Source organism: Ammospiza nelsoni, chromosome 1 (genome assembly GCF_027579445.1).
Source record: "Ammospiza nelsoni isolate bAmmNel1 chromosome 1, bAmmNel1.pri, whole genome shotgun sequence".
Classification (NCBI taxonomy): domain Eukaryota; kingdom Metazoa; phylum Chordata; class Aves; order Passeriformes; family Passerellidae; genus Ammospiza; species Ammospiza nelsoni.
The window spans coordinates 10,732,733-10,750,136 of NC_080633.1; the positions used below are offsets into that span (position 1 = coordinate 10,732,733).

At 37.8% G+C, this 17,404-nt stretch overlaps 1 protein-coding gene across 5 annotated transcripts in view; it reads left to right on the plus strand.

Moving 5' to 3' along the window:
* Positions 1-17,404, plus strand: part of ZMYND11 (zinc finger MYND-type containing 11) — a 106,065-nt gene that overhangs the window by 58,900 nt on the left and 29,761 nt on the right. For 3 of the 5 annotated variants that reach the window (XM_059489552.1, XM_059489569.1, XM_059489561.1), the window contains exons 3-4: positions 2,716-2,875; positions 15,800-15,844. In XM_059489552.1, the coding sequence (XP_059345535.1) occupies positions 2,716-2,875; positions 15,800-15,844 (205 nt within the window). The remainder of the gene's footprint in view (positions 1-2,715; positions 2,876-15,799; positions 15,845-17,404) is intronic. The other 2 variants (XM_059489577.1, XM_059489588.1) reach the window with 1 other exon arrangement.

Genomic DNA, 17,404 nt, shown 5'->3' on the forward strand with positions numbered 1-17,404 from the left:
AATTTACTACTCCTGATTTACAGCTGGAGAGAATGGGGAAATAGTTCAGTTGGGAGAAGTACTTTCACTCTGGTGGAGAACACAGATTGGATTTGAGAAATAGGTGATTCTGAGCCTTGTGCCTCTTTTCACTAGTGCACAACCTGCCACAGTGGAAATGGGCAGATTAAACCTCTTAGCTGATTAGAGTTGGTTTAAGGCTTTTTGGTTTGTATTATATATCTGTTCTGTTCAGAGATAAGAGTGAGAAATGAAACCTGTAGCTTACATTTAAGAGTTTGGTAGGGCTGTGCTTCTGGAACTAGGGATGGTGCAGTGCAAAATACATGGATTATTCTGCAGGATACCCTGAGGGTTATGGCACTGGGTTAATACCTGGTTTCTGTCCTCAGACCTATAGCAGCTCACCTTATAAGTGTAGGGAAATCACTTCTGTGCTCAGAGTCTGATTTGTAAAATGGGAAGAATGATAGTTAGCCTATTTGTATTTTGAGACCAGTTAAATTGAATTAATTACAGACACATGAATGCTATGGTTCTGTCAGAGATATTGTTAGCACTGAGTTAAAAATGGAGATTTGGTGAAAAAAGAGTAACATTAGCAAATGTTGAGAAAGATAATTTTCACTTCAAAAAGCTAGTTGTGTTTGCATAAATATGTCCATATGTGCACACACACATGAAATACATGTAACATGATTATATAAGCAAATGAGCTGTTTTCATGTGGCTTTAAAGCTTCCACACTTTATGCTTCTATAGACCAGTGGTGTTCACTTGCACTCTGTTTGAAAGTGAAGTAAATAGACTTGAGTCTCTTCTTGGTTCAGACCTTGGAGTTTGGATAATTTTGAAAATTTATTTATGGTGTTTAGTCTCACTTGAACAGGTGCTCATGTTGAGTTTTGTTTTCTGTGGCAGTAGAGAGGGATCAGGTTGGGCAGATGAGCATCCAGCCAAGCTGAAGTGCCTTATCTTCTGATTTTGGCCCTTTGGTCCTATGTGCAAACCACCAGAATATTCATATATATTAGCTTGGAACACAGACTTGTACAGAATATTGTCATTTCTGTATCAGTTGCCTACCTTTTATACAGTGCTAGCATGCACACACCAATTAGGCTTGGACCATGTTGTGGTAGACATTGTAAAATAAAGGAAATGGCATCATCTGCCTCTAAGAGTTTTATCCTAAAAAAAATAAACCCCAAATAAATGCAAACATCCTGCATTTATGTAAATGCCTCTGATCCCACACAGAAATTCATAAATGTCCTGTGCTGCTCTGATTATTGTATAATTTACTATAGAATTATATACTTACACTCAGTCAGAAATCTATTATACTATTTTATATACAGTTTAGAGCAAAACAAAAATATCAGATTAGCACAAACCAGTTCCAGCAGAAGCTTAAGAGAAAAAGCAAGAAAGAAAAACTTTATTTATATAAAACAGTAAGAAGTTTGAAAGGCAAATGTCTACAGAGGGAAGGGTTGATTGAAGATTTGACCATTTGGGGTGGTCCTCACTACTTACTGTAAGTTTGTAACTTCTAAGGCATTAAAATTCCTGTCAGCCATGTTATTAAAAAAAAAATCTGAACTGATTTAACTCTTTTTTTAAAGCAATGCTGCTGCATTAAAATAAATCTTTCTTGAGTTTGCTCATGATCATAATTACATTTTTGTGAAGGTATTTGTGATGACAGTCACAAAGGAGTCGTGGTTGCTGGAATTCATTATGAAGCAGGAAGGTGAGGATACTCTGGCTGACAGCTTTGTCTTAAAGCAGGCAAATTACAGATTTCTCTCTTAGGAAAATGGTAAAGACAGAGTACCTGGAGAAACAAAGATGGAGAGAAATTCAGTTAGCTCTGTAACTTTAAGAGATCCATAAGTAGGAAAATATTTTCCACAAAATAATTGGTTCCATGTCAATTCATGTATCTGCTGATTACAACTCTCTGTGCACAGCAACTTCGAGACATGTTCTCAGAATTTTGTTAAAAAACCCTGAATTGCAATGACCTTAAGGCAGAGAGGTCATCTTTATTTGAGAGAAGATAATTTTGTGTTGTTTACTCCAAGTTAATATTTGGTGTTGGCCTAGAAGCAAATTAGACTGGATAAAGGTCAACATAACACAGCTGAATCTCATGTATATACACAGTTAAAGCTACATGTGGTTTTTTTCTCACCAAGGCAGTTTGTCACAATGTGATCATTGTGGTTGACTCAAGAAAAGGAGAAAAACCACTTAGCACAGTAACTTGAGCTGTTGGGTTTTCATATGTGATATATAAATTTTCCATTTTTCTTAAATGTGTTGTACACACAAGCATCACAGAGATTCAATGGTAGATTCTGTAGTATGTATGCTATAGGAGGTGTTAGAGAAATGCAAGTTTAAAGCAATTTAAAGGGCACAAATGGATGTGGCAGAGACAAGCCCAAGCACCATATGTGTAAATTTTGGGATTTTTTTGGTGGGAGTTTACTGTGCTACTACTTGTCTAAATGTGTACATGAAAGCTGCAAGAGGAAAAAAAACTGATTCGAGGGAAAGGGTGAAGCGATATAAATTTTGACTGTTTAAAAACAATCTAAAACTTAGAATGTGTATTGTTTTAACTCATTTGAAAATGTGTATATTTTGCTGACACATTTTATAATTTAAAACTAACACTAAGAGACTTTTGTGCTTTGTGTGCAGGTACATGTCTCGAGTCCATGGTATGCATCCAAAAGAAACCACACGTCAGCTGAGTTTAGCAGTCAAGGATGGTCTCATTGTGGAAACCCTGACCGTGGGGTGTAAAGGGTCAAAAGCTGGTATTGAGCAAGAAGGATATTGGTTGCCAGGAGATGAGATTGTGAGTATAAAGTCTTTGAGAAAATAAATCACGATTTCTGATATCTTAGCATGAAACTTGTTTTAATTTATGTTTCAAACTATTTATAGTTTCTGTGTTGGCGCTTGTGAACGGGGAAGTAATGCACTCTTAAACTTTTTTTAACCTTTTCTATTCCATAGAAGCTCTTTCCTCTTGAACTCTGAGTTTTCTGCTATGAAAAACTGGCAAAGTCCTTTGCTGGGTTATGCCTCACTTTTATGTTGTATTCTCTTCTACAGTTGTACAGAAGACAGTAAATATTATTGGTATTACTTGAAATCCTCAGACATTCTCAAATCCCAAAGATGGTGTGTTAAAAAAAAAAAGTCACAAACTTTTAAATCTTACTTCAATGTGAATCTGAAGAACAAAGAACTCCCTTTCAGAAGTGCAACATGAAATTATACAGTTATGTGCAAACACACATGAAAAGATGTATTTTACTGATATTTGTGCCAGGGCATTCAATTAGAAAGGATTTTCTTAGCAAATCAGCTACAGGCATCCAAATACTGTTCCACTGGATGTCTAACCTAAATATTAAAATCCATTTCAATAGGTTGAAAGTTACATGAAGAGAAAAAAACAATGTTTTTAATATCCCTCCATAGCTGAGGTGGAGCCCACTCACAAAGTGAGGGTAGTCACTTAGACCAGGAAAAAACTCGAACAATTGTTTTGCCTTGTTTAGAAGCCCCATCTCTTTATTTACAAGACAATATTTTCCTAACTAAAAAGAGTTTTGCAAAGCTTTAAAATACTTGAACTAGGAACTATTGCTTTGGAATATAATACTGATAAAAGGGTCAGCATTGTCTCAGACATAGTGAATACAATAAATTTGGGGGAAACCCAGAAAAACTCTAAAAACCACCAAAATGCTCATTGCAATATTGCAGTTATCAGTAAGATCCTGAAAGTGAAATCATGCATTGTTTTTGGTTTTGTGGAAACAAGCAATATCCATAATAGAAAACATTATCATCAAAATTATCTCACTTAAACAAGTTTAAAGTATTGAAATACCTTAATTTCAATGCATTGTATTTAATGTACATTATGTCACTGTTAAGATTTTCATTCTAATTTCATTAGAAGCCCTCAAGGGAACCTTTAAAGGGTATATTACTGTTCTCCCTGGCAGGAAACATTTCAAAATTCCAGCTCAGCTCTTTTAGGTATTTCTTACATGTGTTTTATCTGTTTAGAAGTGATATTAACTGTGTAGACTCAACAAGACATAAAGCCTGAGATCTCTGATTATCTCAAGTATGCTGTGTGTTTGTTTCCTCTATTGCTAAGAGAAAGGAAAAAAAACTATCAAAATGCCTCACAATAGCCATTCCTTATATAATCATTCAAATAATGTTCCTGCTGCTTATTAGCAACATTTGTTTAACAAAACTTGAAAGAATTTATATCCTGTAAATTCCCAGTGAGTCACTAGAATTGCACAATTATTTTATGTCTGTGCACAAAATATCTTTGACTGAAGATGTGTTCAAGTCACATTATGAATAACCCTTTAGTAAGATGCAGACTGCATTTTCAGTATTACTGCTAAGCACTGATACTTTGGGCTGTGACCATATCTGTGGGGCTGTCTCAGTAGTTCAGAACACCACACTTGACTTAACAGTTTTCTGCAAAAATAAAAATCACCTTCTGATCCAGGCCATGTTTCAATCATACCCAAACCCAAACTTTTTGTTTCTGATACTGAATCAAAATGCTGCAGACAGATGAAGCAAAACACATTGACTTGGTATAAAGTCATTCCCTTTGTTCTTTTATTCAGAAAGTTTTAATGAGTAACAAAGTGTCATTGTCATCACTCGCCATCAGATCAAGTATTTTCCATTCTCTGACAATTGGTGCAAACCATCAAGTTTGGGATGTTCTCTGCTTTGGACACAGGGGTAGTTTAACAGATGCTTTGTCTGCACTTGATCAAGAGGCAGTTTGTACTTTGTAATTCAGCACTGCTCAAATCTGGTACTAATGACTGTTGGACCATGAACTCAAGTTACATTTCAGTGAGGACAAATACACAGAATTCTTTCTGGAGGTGCGCTTGGAGGAGATGGAACTCTTTGAAGCAGAGTATTAATGTTAAAATAGGGATTTCAGGCTCAAACTTTAGCACTTACAGACCCTTGACCTAATTGTCAAATTTGGTTTGACTGGTACTACTGGAACTTGAAAAGCTCAAAACAGGAAAGAGAAGACTTAAAAACCAATCAACCACCCACTGACACCAGTGTGGGAATGCTTTTGGATTTTGGCTTCTTTCCTGGCACCACAGTGGAAGTCAGCAAACACAGGCTGCTCCAAGGAGATAGCAAAGAGACACATTCTTATCATCCCTCCCCCCACTTTTTATTTGACTGTTTGCTTGGTGATTTTTTACAGTTTTGAAGTTTTGGATCTGAATTTTAGCCAGTGAAAAGATTACTGGCCTTGGCCACAGAACTGCTGAGCACCTTTGTTACTGTCAGAGGTGCCTGACTAGAGGATGCCACATGACCTGAAAGTACTGGTTGTGATGGTGACTACAGACTGATGGCTAAATAGTGACAATAATTGAAAGTATAGAGATTATAAAAACACAGCTCTACTTGGAAAAGATCCATTTGATAATCTGTGGTGCTTGCTTAGGGGGTTTCCAAACATCTACCCTATCCAATAGGTTGACATAGTAATACATCTATGCAGTAAGGACATAATCTCTGATAGGGTTACCCTTAGCCTTCAGAAAAATTATACTACTTTGCTCTCATTGTTCTAGCAGCATGTTGAAGCTACGGTAAAAAAAAAAATTAGCAAAACCTCACATATTTAGTAATATACAAAAGACAAGCTGAGGTACAAAGACAAAACAATTTGAGGGCATCAGGACGTTCTTCCAAAAAGGATAGCTCATGAAAATTAATGTTCAGGAAAAAAAAAAAAAAAAAAAACCAAAAAAAAAAACAAGAATGGTTGGATTTAAGAGTGTAAAATTATTCTGTCAGATACATGTGGGAGAAATATTTTTATGTAAGTTACTAAATTTAAAATGTCGAGTTGGTAACAAAATGTACTGTATTCCAACTGACATTTAAGGATTCGTACCTAAACAAGAACTTTGCTGCAAATATTATACCTCCAGGGCTTGTGCAGGTATTCATTTTGTTTGCTCATTTGCCATGTTCCCAGATGTTTTGCACATTTTCAAAATGTGTTCTCATCTTACAGGCTTTCTTATCTTTCAGATGATTAATGCATTTGCACAAAATAAATGAGAGAAGAATTTATTTTCCATTTTTATTCAGGATTTTAGTTAGGAATTTTGCATTTTTCTGTTTGTTGATGCATCATTATACAATTGAACAAAATCTCTTCAGCTTCTTGCCTTGCAAGGGAAATGTCAGTCCTGAAGTCTGGTAATGGAAGTTTATTTTTTTCTTTTTTTCTAAATGCTTTATTTCTGTTTCTCACAGAACTTCTGGAATTTGGACATGCTATTTATTAACAGCATAAAAAAAAAGTCTTCTTGCTCTTCTTGCTGGTTTAGAAAAAAATTTGTAAATTAGTGTTGCTAACTATGTTTTGAATGCAGTTGACAAGATAGAAAGGAAAGGTAGTTCTTCAAGAAAATAAGAATGAATCTTCTTATCTATTATTACTATTTTCTGTTCTGCCATGATTTCATGTACTTCTATCTGTGTAACATAGTACTGTGTCTAACCCCAAGTAAAGAAATTGAATTTAAGTACTAATGGTTTAATGGGGTGGTTAGGTACAGTTTTTAGATTATTTTGTCTTACTCACATTTTTCTACAGACTGTGCACTGAGCTATTTTGAACATTTAATGTGCTAATCCTTCCTCTCATGATTAAAGTCATAAAGCTGCTCTGGCCCAGAGAGAGGCTTTATGAATGTATAATTTCAATTTTCCTGTGTTCATGAAGCCAAACAATATTGTGCTCTTCTAAGATGGAGATGTGTTCATAACAAGGGTTCATTGTTTGCATCTGATTGCAACACACCCCACAACACTGCTGTGGTTTAAAAATGCTTCATAGTGGCCAAAGTCTCTAATGAGATGTGAAGAGTGAGGCTTCACACTTACTTAAGGCACTGTGAGCTATTTCTTTACTGAAGAATGCATAACAGATGATTATATTTTCAACAGATTATTATTTTACAGAGTTCTGTTTTCTGATCATTTCACTGATTGCCTATAGAAAGAGGCAGCAATTCTTCTGGCTAGTTAATTCTGGCTGTGGGGTTCAGTTACAGTCATTCTCCTGTGTATTTGGTCCTCTCTGTGTCTAAATTATTGCATTTCCAATTCTTCCCTCTAAAGATGTTTGAGTTTAGAGGAGAGTACACTGTTTGGAGAGGAAGTTTCCTTGCTTTTTCTTGCTTTTAGAAAACATTAGAGATACAATTTGCTTTTCCCCAACACACACATGTATTCTCAATGTGCTAATTCATTTCTGGGGATTTTTCTGGTATTTTAAATTGAGAAAGTACTGGTGCTTGCTCAGAGCAACTCCAGATACTTCCAAGTCACAAGGCTGCCTAAATAATCCATCTCTCCACTCTGTCTGTATTCCCATCATTGTAACATTTGTTGTAACCCACTGTCAGCACTGTGAGTCTTGAAGGTGATTTTTTTAACCCAAGTGACCTCAGGCACACACCCAGTTATTTTTGTGATTTGATGTGTTGCAGGTTTGATTTTACTGGGATCAATCTATGAGAAAGGAGAATTTTTGGCTGTTATGTTTGTGTTAATCTAAATTACTTTAGATTGAGCAAAGGCTTGATTCCTTGCTTGCCATGCTTAATTGCTTTTGTAATTATATTGATTTTTCCATGCTAGGTCAGTATTGGTAGCCAGAAGCTGTTTTTTGAACTATGTCATCTTGAGTCTCCATAAATGTGAAGATAATTGTAAAAAGCTTAAGAACTGTCACTGTGAGAGTTTGAATCTTTTCTGTACAAAAAATACATTTTAAATAATAAAATACCCCTGAACAACAACAGACAAAACCAAACCTCAATCCAAAACCAGTCTGAATAGCTACCAGTTTTAAATAACTAGGCTGAGGAATGGTTTTAATGTGCATCCCATTCTTTTCAGTTAGGGGCAGAAGGATAATATGAAACAGCAATAGTGACAGCTAGTGCCTTCATCATGTGAGCCCTTACAACTGAAGAGCACAAAGAGGAAGAACATGTCACGCCAAATGAAGAAAAATCTCCTTCAGTGTTTAAAAAATTCTGTTTGCCTTATCCATCCATATTGCCTTTAATGTAAAGTCCTGTGTAAATTCACTGATCCAAAGCCAAACATAGCCCAAGCCATATTAGTTCATATTTTTTACATATTGAACAAATTGAGAATTTTCCAGGCTGGAATGTTCCAGATAGATTCCTGAAACATTCTTCTTGGAAAATACTCAATTATTGTGAAAGTGCAAGTGTTCTTTACAGTTTGGGATTCACTGATGCAAAGAGTTAATGATTGATCCTGTGAGAGAAAAAATTCAAACTGGCTTCCATCCCTTAATACCACACATCAGGGAGAGTATGAGGAGGCTTTGAGGTCAGGCCACATACCAGCCTGGTCACACAAGAACACTCAAGGATGATGAGCTTCTGAAATTCTTTGAATCTTTTCTTTCTATCTTTCTATCCTTTAAGGACCCATCATTCGGAGCTTAATTTTCCAAAAGACTGCCATGAAATCAATCCTTCATGTGCTAAATGCAATGATTTTTCTTACAAATTATTGTCACAAACTGCAGATGTGATTCTGCTTATTAATAAACTAAAAATAAATGGATTTGTGAAAGTTCAGAAAAGCAAATATATTGAAATCATCAAATCAAAGCATAGGCTATTTTATCCTAGAGAAGCGGATTAGAGTTCTGAATTCACAACTCATGGAAGAGAAATTCTTTCTGCATTAAAGCCAAGACCCTCTTCTGTCTTTGCATTAAGGCTGAGAATGGCCCCACAGCAATTCCAGTGGTTCTTGCTGCCTCTAGAAGGGTTAAGAATAGTGAGCAATTCTGCATTCCTTTTCCAATCTTGTTTTTCTCTTCCCATCTGTTCAGGGGTATTTCTTCCTTCTCCTCTGCCCATCCTTATATTTTGTTCTCTGGAAAGGGAATTCACAATGTTTGCAGGATCTTCACATTACTGAAGGTGACACTAGTAGACTCCATCTGACTGCAGAGAGATGCTGCTTCTTTTAAACTGGTGAAACAACCTTGTCAGCATCTTCACTTGGCTCTCTCAGCCTTGCCAACTTGACTTTTAAAAATTCAGTTGATATAATGCTGTGTTCTTCTTTGAGGCTTTCACTCTCCATTCTGGAGTTGAGATACTGATAATGTTCACAGATTTCACAAAATGTTCTTTTCTGATTGAAAGGATGTTCTTAAGAACTAGAATTTAACTTTGAGTTTGAAGTAAACTAGTCAAACTAGTCTGGAGAAAGGTTCCATCATGGGATTGAAATTGTGCTAATAGAATAATGACATAGATCAGTCTATCTTGAGTTTGTTTTTAAAATATACATCTTGGGTTTTTTCTACCCCTTTTGTGCCCACCCTGACCTAGTAGTGTTGTTTTTATTAACTCTGTGAGTTCAAAATGCTCTGTATCTCTGGCAACTGATTTGAATCTTTTATTATTGTGTCATGCTGGTCACTGAATTAAACTTCATTCAGTTTGAGCTTATTAATATTCATGCTTAATTCACAATAAATGCAGTCCCCATGCCTTTCTATCAACTGACAGCTGAAACAATATCAGCCACACCTACAGCACAGGTGTGCACATGGACAAAAGATTTAAGGAACCTGTGGAGGAGGTTCTGCTGTTGGTTCAGATAAAATGTTTCTGTGTGTGCTGAAACATCAGCCTAAAGAAAAACTACAAAATAAGACCAGAGAAGCAATGTAAATGTATTTTAAGCAAGAAAAGGGAAGAAGACCATTTTTGTGCACAATTCTTGAAAGAAGACTTGGAACTACAAGCAAAGAGATGGTTTATTTCTGGTCTGGATTTACCTTCTTTCTAGGGGAGCAAAACCTTAATGTGGACATAAAATGCATTGTGCCTGATAAATTCCTCACTCCATCACCGATTTATCCTCTGATGAAAATAGCCTACAAACCTCCTCTTGGCTCAACCTGAGTCAAAAATTGTGACATCCAGTTTCTGAGGAGATGAGTTGAAAGTTTCTATTAACCTTGAACTTGAACATGAAGAAAGAAAAAAACAGTTCACTTGAAATTATTTTCTATTTCTAATATCCTGGAGGAGAAGGCTTTTATTGTCTCACCTTAAATAATGTGTACACTGCTACTACCCAAACATGATATTCTTGGGAAGGAAATTGAGATTTATTCATTACTTCAGGAGCACAGCTCATAGGCTGAGCAGATAAGTGTGACAGGGGTTTAAGCTGTCAGTTTGGCTGCTGACATGTTACTACACTTCTTGGAAAAAACTAAATTCTTTAGCATTGGGAGCTAGAATCTGGCTCTGTACTTTGGCACCTATCACCCCAAATTGTCAAGAAAGTGGCTGCAGGATGGGAAGGTGAATAAAAATGTGCCTATCCTGGCAGGAATCCAGAGGGATTTGGGTGGTTTGTGCCAGAAACTCAAGATTTCTAAGACAAACTGACAATAAATTAATTAGATTAAATTCAGTGAAAGAAAGCCAGAAGAGCTCTGAGAGGATGTGGAATTCTCTGCAGAACCTGAGTCCTCCCGTATCAGTGCATCAGAAGAAGAAGCAGTTACCAGTGAAGAAAATGGAAATGGATTGTTACAAGCTCATAAATACATGAACTATGGAGGAGATTTTGATCTCTGCCCTGTCTGATGGTTTGTGTTGGTTCTTTTTAGAATAGAAAGGGTTTCTAAAATAAGAGAATTTAAAAACCATGTAAAACAGGAAATTCCAATTAATTGCTGAGATGCTAAAACCTTGGCCACAATTAACAAATAAATAAATAAATACATTTGAAATAAAGCAAGATGCCTCAGTAGTTGTGAGGACATATGAATTCATAACAACTTTGGATTTCTTTGTGATAAAATATGAATGATGAGTACCTATGAAGTGCCCTACAGGGTCAATTTATAGGAATCCATTTTAAAGATAAAGCCCAGGTCAGAGAAGAAAAGAATCTATAAAGGCAACAGATCTGAATGGATAGATTATCCTGTCTGTAAAAGTACACATTGTAGCTACCTGCAGTAGTTGTTTTCCAGAAAAAGAAAGAAAAGATAAAGTGAAACAATTTTCACAAAGGGATTCTAGCTGCTGAAGTCTTTTTGGCTTTGAAAGAGAGATGGATTCTTGTTTATTTGCTAAGCACTTTTGATGAGCAAAAGCAGTAGGAAAAACATAGATGCAAAACAGGAAGAAATATATCTAGTAAACACAGGGATGCAGGAAAACTGCAGGGGAGAAAAGAAGCTTATTTTGGTGCTGAATTTACCCCAAAGCATTGCTTTAGCATTAAATGTAAAGCGTGTGATGATCTAAGAAACTTTTATCATTGGAAAGCAATCGTCCTGATCAAATATAGACCCTTTACAGTAGTGATGAAAGGGAAATACTTTATTAAACAGCTAACTCACCATTTACCTGCTGCAAAGATGGAGCAAGTCCTCTGAGCCATCAAGGAATTAATCACACCTTCCTCAGTTTGAAGCCTAACCTTTTCATCATTGTTCTGATGAAAAGATAAAAGCAGATCCTGTAGGCTACTGAAAGGATGTTTACAGGAGGATTCATATTTGCTAGAGAATAGATGGAGCCAGGGATGTGGCACGAAGAGAAGACTGACCCAAGGGCAGTAGGGAGACTGCTCTCACAGCAGACTGAGGCCTCTGGTGGAAAACACACACTGTGTCCCCACTGCATTTGAAAAAACACTGGGAATGATGTTCCATAACACATAATGCTTGTTCCACCCAGGTATTACTTGGTGCATGGTGATGTGTGAGTGGAAACTAGTAAATCTGCCAGAGACCCCTGATAAGCTGGAGATTCCTTACAGGCTGCTGTGCCCAATGAGATGGAGCCTGTTTAAAATAGAGGCCAGTGTGCACGTACCACATCCACTTGAACTCTCTGAAAAAAAAAAAAAAAAGGGTAAGGCTTCCATCTGTGCAGCTCTACAGATAATCAGCCACACTTTGTAAAACTCCTCTTAGTACAGAGCAGTTACTTGGAAGTTGAACAGAATTGCAAAAGCAGTGGATAGATGGGCAAAGGGAGGCATTTCAAAGCTGAGCTAAATGCTGGTTTAGCATTTCTGCAGCTCCTCAGGGCTGTTAACAACCCTGGTGCTCCTGTCCAAGCCTGTTTCAGGTTGCCTTTTGTGTGGGGCAGGGATTCCAGTATTTACACTGTGAGAGAAATAAAAAACAGATAAATGAAGTGGGCAGTAGCTATTTGCAGCAAATGTAGAAGTTTGAAGCATTTCTTCAGGTTTTGTACCGGAGGACAGAACTCTCCTAGGTAGTGCACCCCCACTGTGGTTCCTGATAGCTGTGAGTCATAAAGATGTACTGCAAGGTTTTAGCAATTACCTTTAGTAAAGCTCATGTCTAATTGAGAAAGCTTTGATGGAGCAGATGCTGCCTGAAAAAGACAGAAAGGAACTGATTTATTAAGAATGGAAAATGTCTTTAGACAGAAATAGATGCTGCTTTGTTTAATGTGAGTGGGGCTTAGGTTCCTGCAGCATACTCTGAGTCCTCTTAAAGAGAGGACCTGGATACCAGAGGAGAGTAATGAAATGGTAGATCCATCCATGCTAGAATGCAGTACCACCATTTCTTATATAATAAAAGCTTTTAATTTACAGCAGAAAGTTTGAAATATGAAAGATTAAGTAGAGAAGATAGAAATTACTTCCCAACAGCAGATGATGATGGATGCATGTTGCAAAACCTAAGCAAAATCGAAGATGTGGAAAAAAAGAACATCATTCTTGTGAGGCATTTATTTCAGTGTATATTTCTACTTGATATGGACTGGTAGTCAATTTTGTTGGGTTCCAGTGAAGAGTTATTGAAGGCCAGCAAAGAAACCTTGACATCAAAACCCAAGATTTTAAAAGCTTCTCTCTTAGTTGAAGAGGGGAAAATGTAAAGAACTCTGATTTTAAAGCTGATAGAGGTGAGAAGAGATGGAAGTGTTCCTTATGGCTGTTCCCAAATCCTAAAATATCAGAATACAGAACATTTGCTTCAGAAATTATCTTTAAATTGGGCATGGCCTATCTCATTATATGTTAAAGAAACGGGAAACTGAGAAATAGTAGGAACTCATTTATTGACATTCTTTAAAAGGTTATGAAATAAACATGAAAAGATAACACTAAAGTCTTAGGCTGGTGATGAAAATTACTTGAAATAAATGTAGCATGCAAATGCTACTATTTTTAAATAATTTATATTTTTAAAATTGCTTCTATCTGCTGGCATGGACCTTGTTGCCATTCTAGATTCTCCCACTGTGACAGACCAAAACTGTTACACGGTGGGTGAAATCTACTGTGTATCTGCTAATACTCTTCCTTTAAACTAGTGAAAAACTGCTCTAAGTTTCTTACCCGCTGGGCAGCTGGAGCTCTAGGGACTGTTAAAGCATAGACCCCATGCAGGGCTGACAATGAGTTTGTGCACAGGTGGGTCTGAATGAAAATCCAGTGATCTGGAAGGAGCTGTGTGTGCAGGGGTGTAGGGGAGAGAGAGAGGAACACCACAGCAGCCCACACGTAAAGGAAATGCTGGAGAATCATTTAAAACAGAACACCTGGGGGGTGAAAAAAGTGCAAAGAGTGCTATGGGGCAAGTGCCACACAGGAAATGCTGGGAACCATGACCTCCATGGGAAACTATTTCCTTCATTTGCTTCGTATTGAATTTAGGACAACAGAACTGTATGTACACTATTTGTAAATAAACATGATTGTGCCAAAGGGGTAACTGCCTTATAACTGTCTTTCCCATCTATATGACCCTTTTTTTTTTAGCTTACTGGTTGGGTCCAAAGGATATCCATAATTTGGATTGTTTGGGAAATCTAGTTCAACTGTGTGAAACCAGCAAGTCCCCATAAGGGGGAGTTTCATGAATAGAGTTTTGCTTTTTTCCCCCCCTCCCTTTTCCTCTCTCCACCTGATAGTAGAGTGACTTAATACCGAGTATCTGGGCTACCATTAAGGGACTTGGAGAAAACAGATTAACAGGTAAGAAATGAGCTATGTTAATGGAATGTGCATTATAAAAAGGCAAAGTGGTCCTTTTAGACAAAGTCTAAGAAAGGAGGTTATACTGTTTTCATGTGCTATACCTACATATAATTTATATGAAAATGAAAATGTATTACTTGTTTTAACATCTTTTTTTTACAATAATTACGGGCTTGCTGTGGTATGGAAGTGACCTAATAGTTACAATTGTGACCTCTAAGTTATTGTTAATTTTACTCTCAGTATGTGCTTCACATCTCCTACTTAATGGTATGCTAATTGTACAGCAGGATGTCACATTCTCCAACATACAGATTCCCTATTTCAATTACAGCTAAGTAAATCTCCATTACTAATGAGTAAGCATTTCTTTTCCATGTACATTTGCATTATAATGGACATTTTCTTTGTGCACTAAAATTATTCTTTCCTTGACAACAACTTTGTATTTTATTTTACAGTAAAGGCTACGACATGATGATTCATTCCTTTCTGTTGGGTTTATCTGTATTTAAATTGTCAAATGCTCTGGATAGCTTGACATTTTCTATCCCATGCTATTTTTCTGTACTTCCAGAATAAATGTATGTATTTGCTTTAAGACAGCCTACTTAAGACAAATGACAAAGAAAAGTAAGCTTACGTGCCGGTCATAAGATGTATTTTTGAAATTGTTGCAGTGCTTCACTCACGTTGCCGAGTGAACCTCAGCTATTTATGTCAGTGCAAAGTGACCTTTATGATATAATGTTTGACAGATTTGAATATAAAGAACAAGTGACCACGTGTGACCCATATGATTGCAAGATCCTGCTCTGCCTAACAGAGCATAGCTCTGGCTATTGCACACAGTCCCCCAAACCCATTTGCTGTCCTGCTGATGCATAGATCCATGAATGCAGTGGGCAGCTGGGCAGGACCCAGGGGGAAGGTCTCTGTTGGATCTGATTCCGCAGCTTTGCTGCCAAATCCGCTCCCTGTCGGGGCCGGGCTGAACTTGGGCAGAGGATTCCCTTTGTCTGCAGCACAGTGACCCCGGAGCCCTTCCCTCCCTGCGCCAGGAAACTCAGTCCCTGTGGAGGAGAGCCTTCCTCAGCCTGCATGGCCCTGGGAAAATGTCTCACCTTTTATACACAAACAAGGACTGTGAGTTTTATTGATGAAGTGATAGCCTAACCTTCGATAATGTGCCGCAAAGGTGTTGCTTTGCTTTTGGTGGGGCAATTCCCTATGCAGTAAATTATGTTAGAAGGATCTTTTTTTAGATGGCCAGAGAACGTTTATGGTATCAAAGAGGGTGCATTAATTAACAATCATTAATATTCTTGATGATTTTTAAATTGGCCTGGTGGTGGGTGTGTATATGGATAAGAATGATGGGTGTTGGGTTCTTTTAATCATATAAGTACGTGGGATATTTTAAAGAAATAAAATGTGGTGAAAGTGTCAGGTAGCATTCCAGGAATGCAGGAGGAAATGTATGCAACCAGAAGTTAGAACTAACAGATTGATTTCCTGGTCACTGTGCATGAATTCTTTCTAGCCTTGTGTATATCCTGATAACCAGATGGCTTACAGTATAGATACAAAGTTTGTTTTGTTTTTATTTTGAAAGGCCTACGGTATGCAGCCTTTTTCCCAGACAGCAGCAAAAAACAAGGTGAACAATTTTTGCACTATGTGGTTTTGAATTCTGTCATATTTTCTATTACGTTTCTGTCTTCCATTAGGCTAGCTTAGTTTGCTCTCTTAGCCACCACCATCATCCATGTCACTCCCGGTCCCGAGCAGGGTGCGCGCCCCGCGTGTCGGGCGGGCTCGGGCGCCGCTCGGATGTCGCCGCTGTCACCGCGGCCGCCCTTGCTGGGGCCGCCGCTTGCGGGAGCGCCCGGCGCCACCTGGCGGTGCGAGCGGGAACTGCAGCCCGCGGCTGCCCCGGCGGCCCGGCCTGCCCGACCCCGAGCAGCCGGAGCTGGCACGGCTAAAATAATCCCATTTCCTGCATGAAAATAAATGAGTAAACACATAGAGAAAGTGCTGGGAGCGCGTTCCCTCCCGCTCACACTTAGGTAAACCGAGAGGAGCAATAACCAACATTTCATTGCTGTTGGAGGAAAACTATTGCCTCTGACCTCGCTATTGAAGTCAATAGGGCAGTTGTCCACAAGGGTTATGGACCTTTTAAAATCTTTTTTTAACTAGCTTTTCAAATATATTGCACAAATTAATATTTTATGTATACTTATGCACTAAATATACTGCATTAAACTAAAACTTTTTTTCTGTGAAAATCCTTGTATTTAGATTGACAGTGTGAATACTGAAGGAAGCCTCTTCTGCTGTTTTATTTAACGTCATGGTTTCTGGCTGGAGTGGAAGGTTTTTCTTGCCAGCAAATATATTTCCGTATGTTTATGAAATTCCACATCTCTTTGCCAGCATATTTCTTACAATGGAATATCTGGGAGATACGAATACGTAACTAACACAAACAAAAATTAAGAATCCTGGAATCTTGATTCTGTGGTGAAACTGCAGGACCTCTTGGGGTCTTCTCAGTTTAATTTTTATCTAAATATGCATTCAACCAAAACTGGTTATTTTTCTTGCTTAATTGGCCCTTTAATGTCACCTGATTTTTTTCTTTTTCTACATACAGTTAATATAAATGAAGTACAAAACACTACTTTATCCTGATTTCTCTCAGTCTACAGGCAAATCAAGTACACCAACAATGCAGTATCTTTAGTTGTTTACAAAATATCCTAAAGAAAGGGCTCCCAAAGTACACAGCCACAGATTTTGGAAGGGGAAAGATTTGGTGAAACAAGAATGTGTTCTTTTAGCCAAATTTGGTAGTGTTATGCCATTTTGAGATATACAGAATTTGCAAATAAAATTAAATGAGGAGAAAGGACAAAAGGTCAAGTTACACTGTTAATCTGCGCAACAAAGGAGAGTAAAGTTCTGAGTTCAAAAAATCACTGGTTAAGATTTCATAGGGTGGTTTTTCCCCCTCTAAACTTGCTAGCCCTGCAATCCAGCATTCATGGCACATCGAGTTTAGTGCAGGCAGTCTGGGCTGGGGCTGTCCCACAATCTCTTGTGTTCCTGGGGGCTCTGGTCAGAGAGTTCTGTGCCCAGCACAAGGAACTGGAAGCGCCACCAGAGCGTGGCCCTTCTCACACTGGAGGAGACCTTGCACACACGGACTGCACTG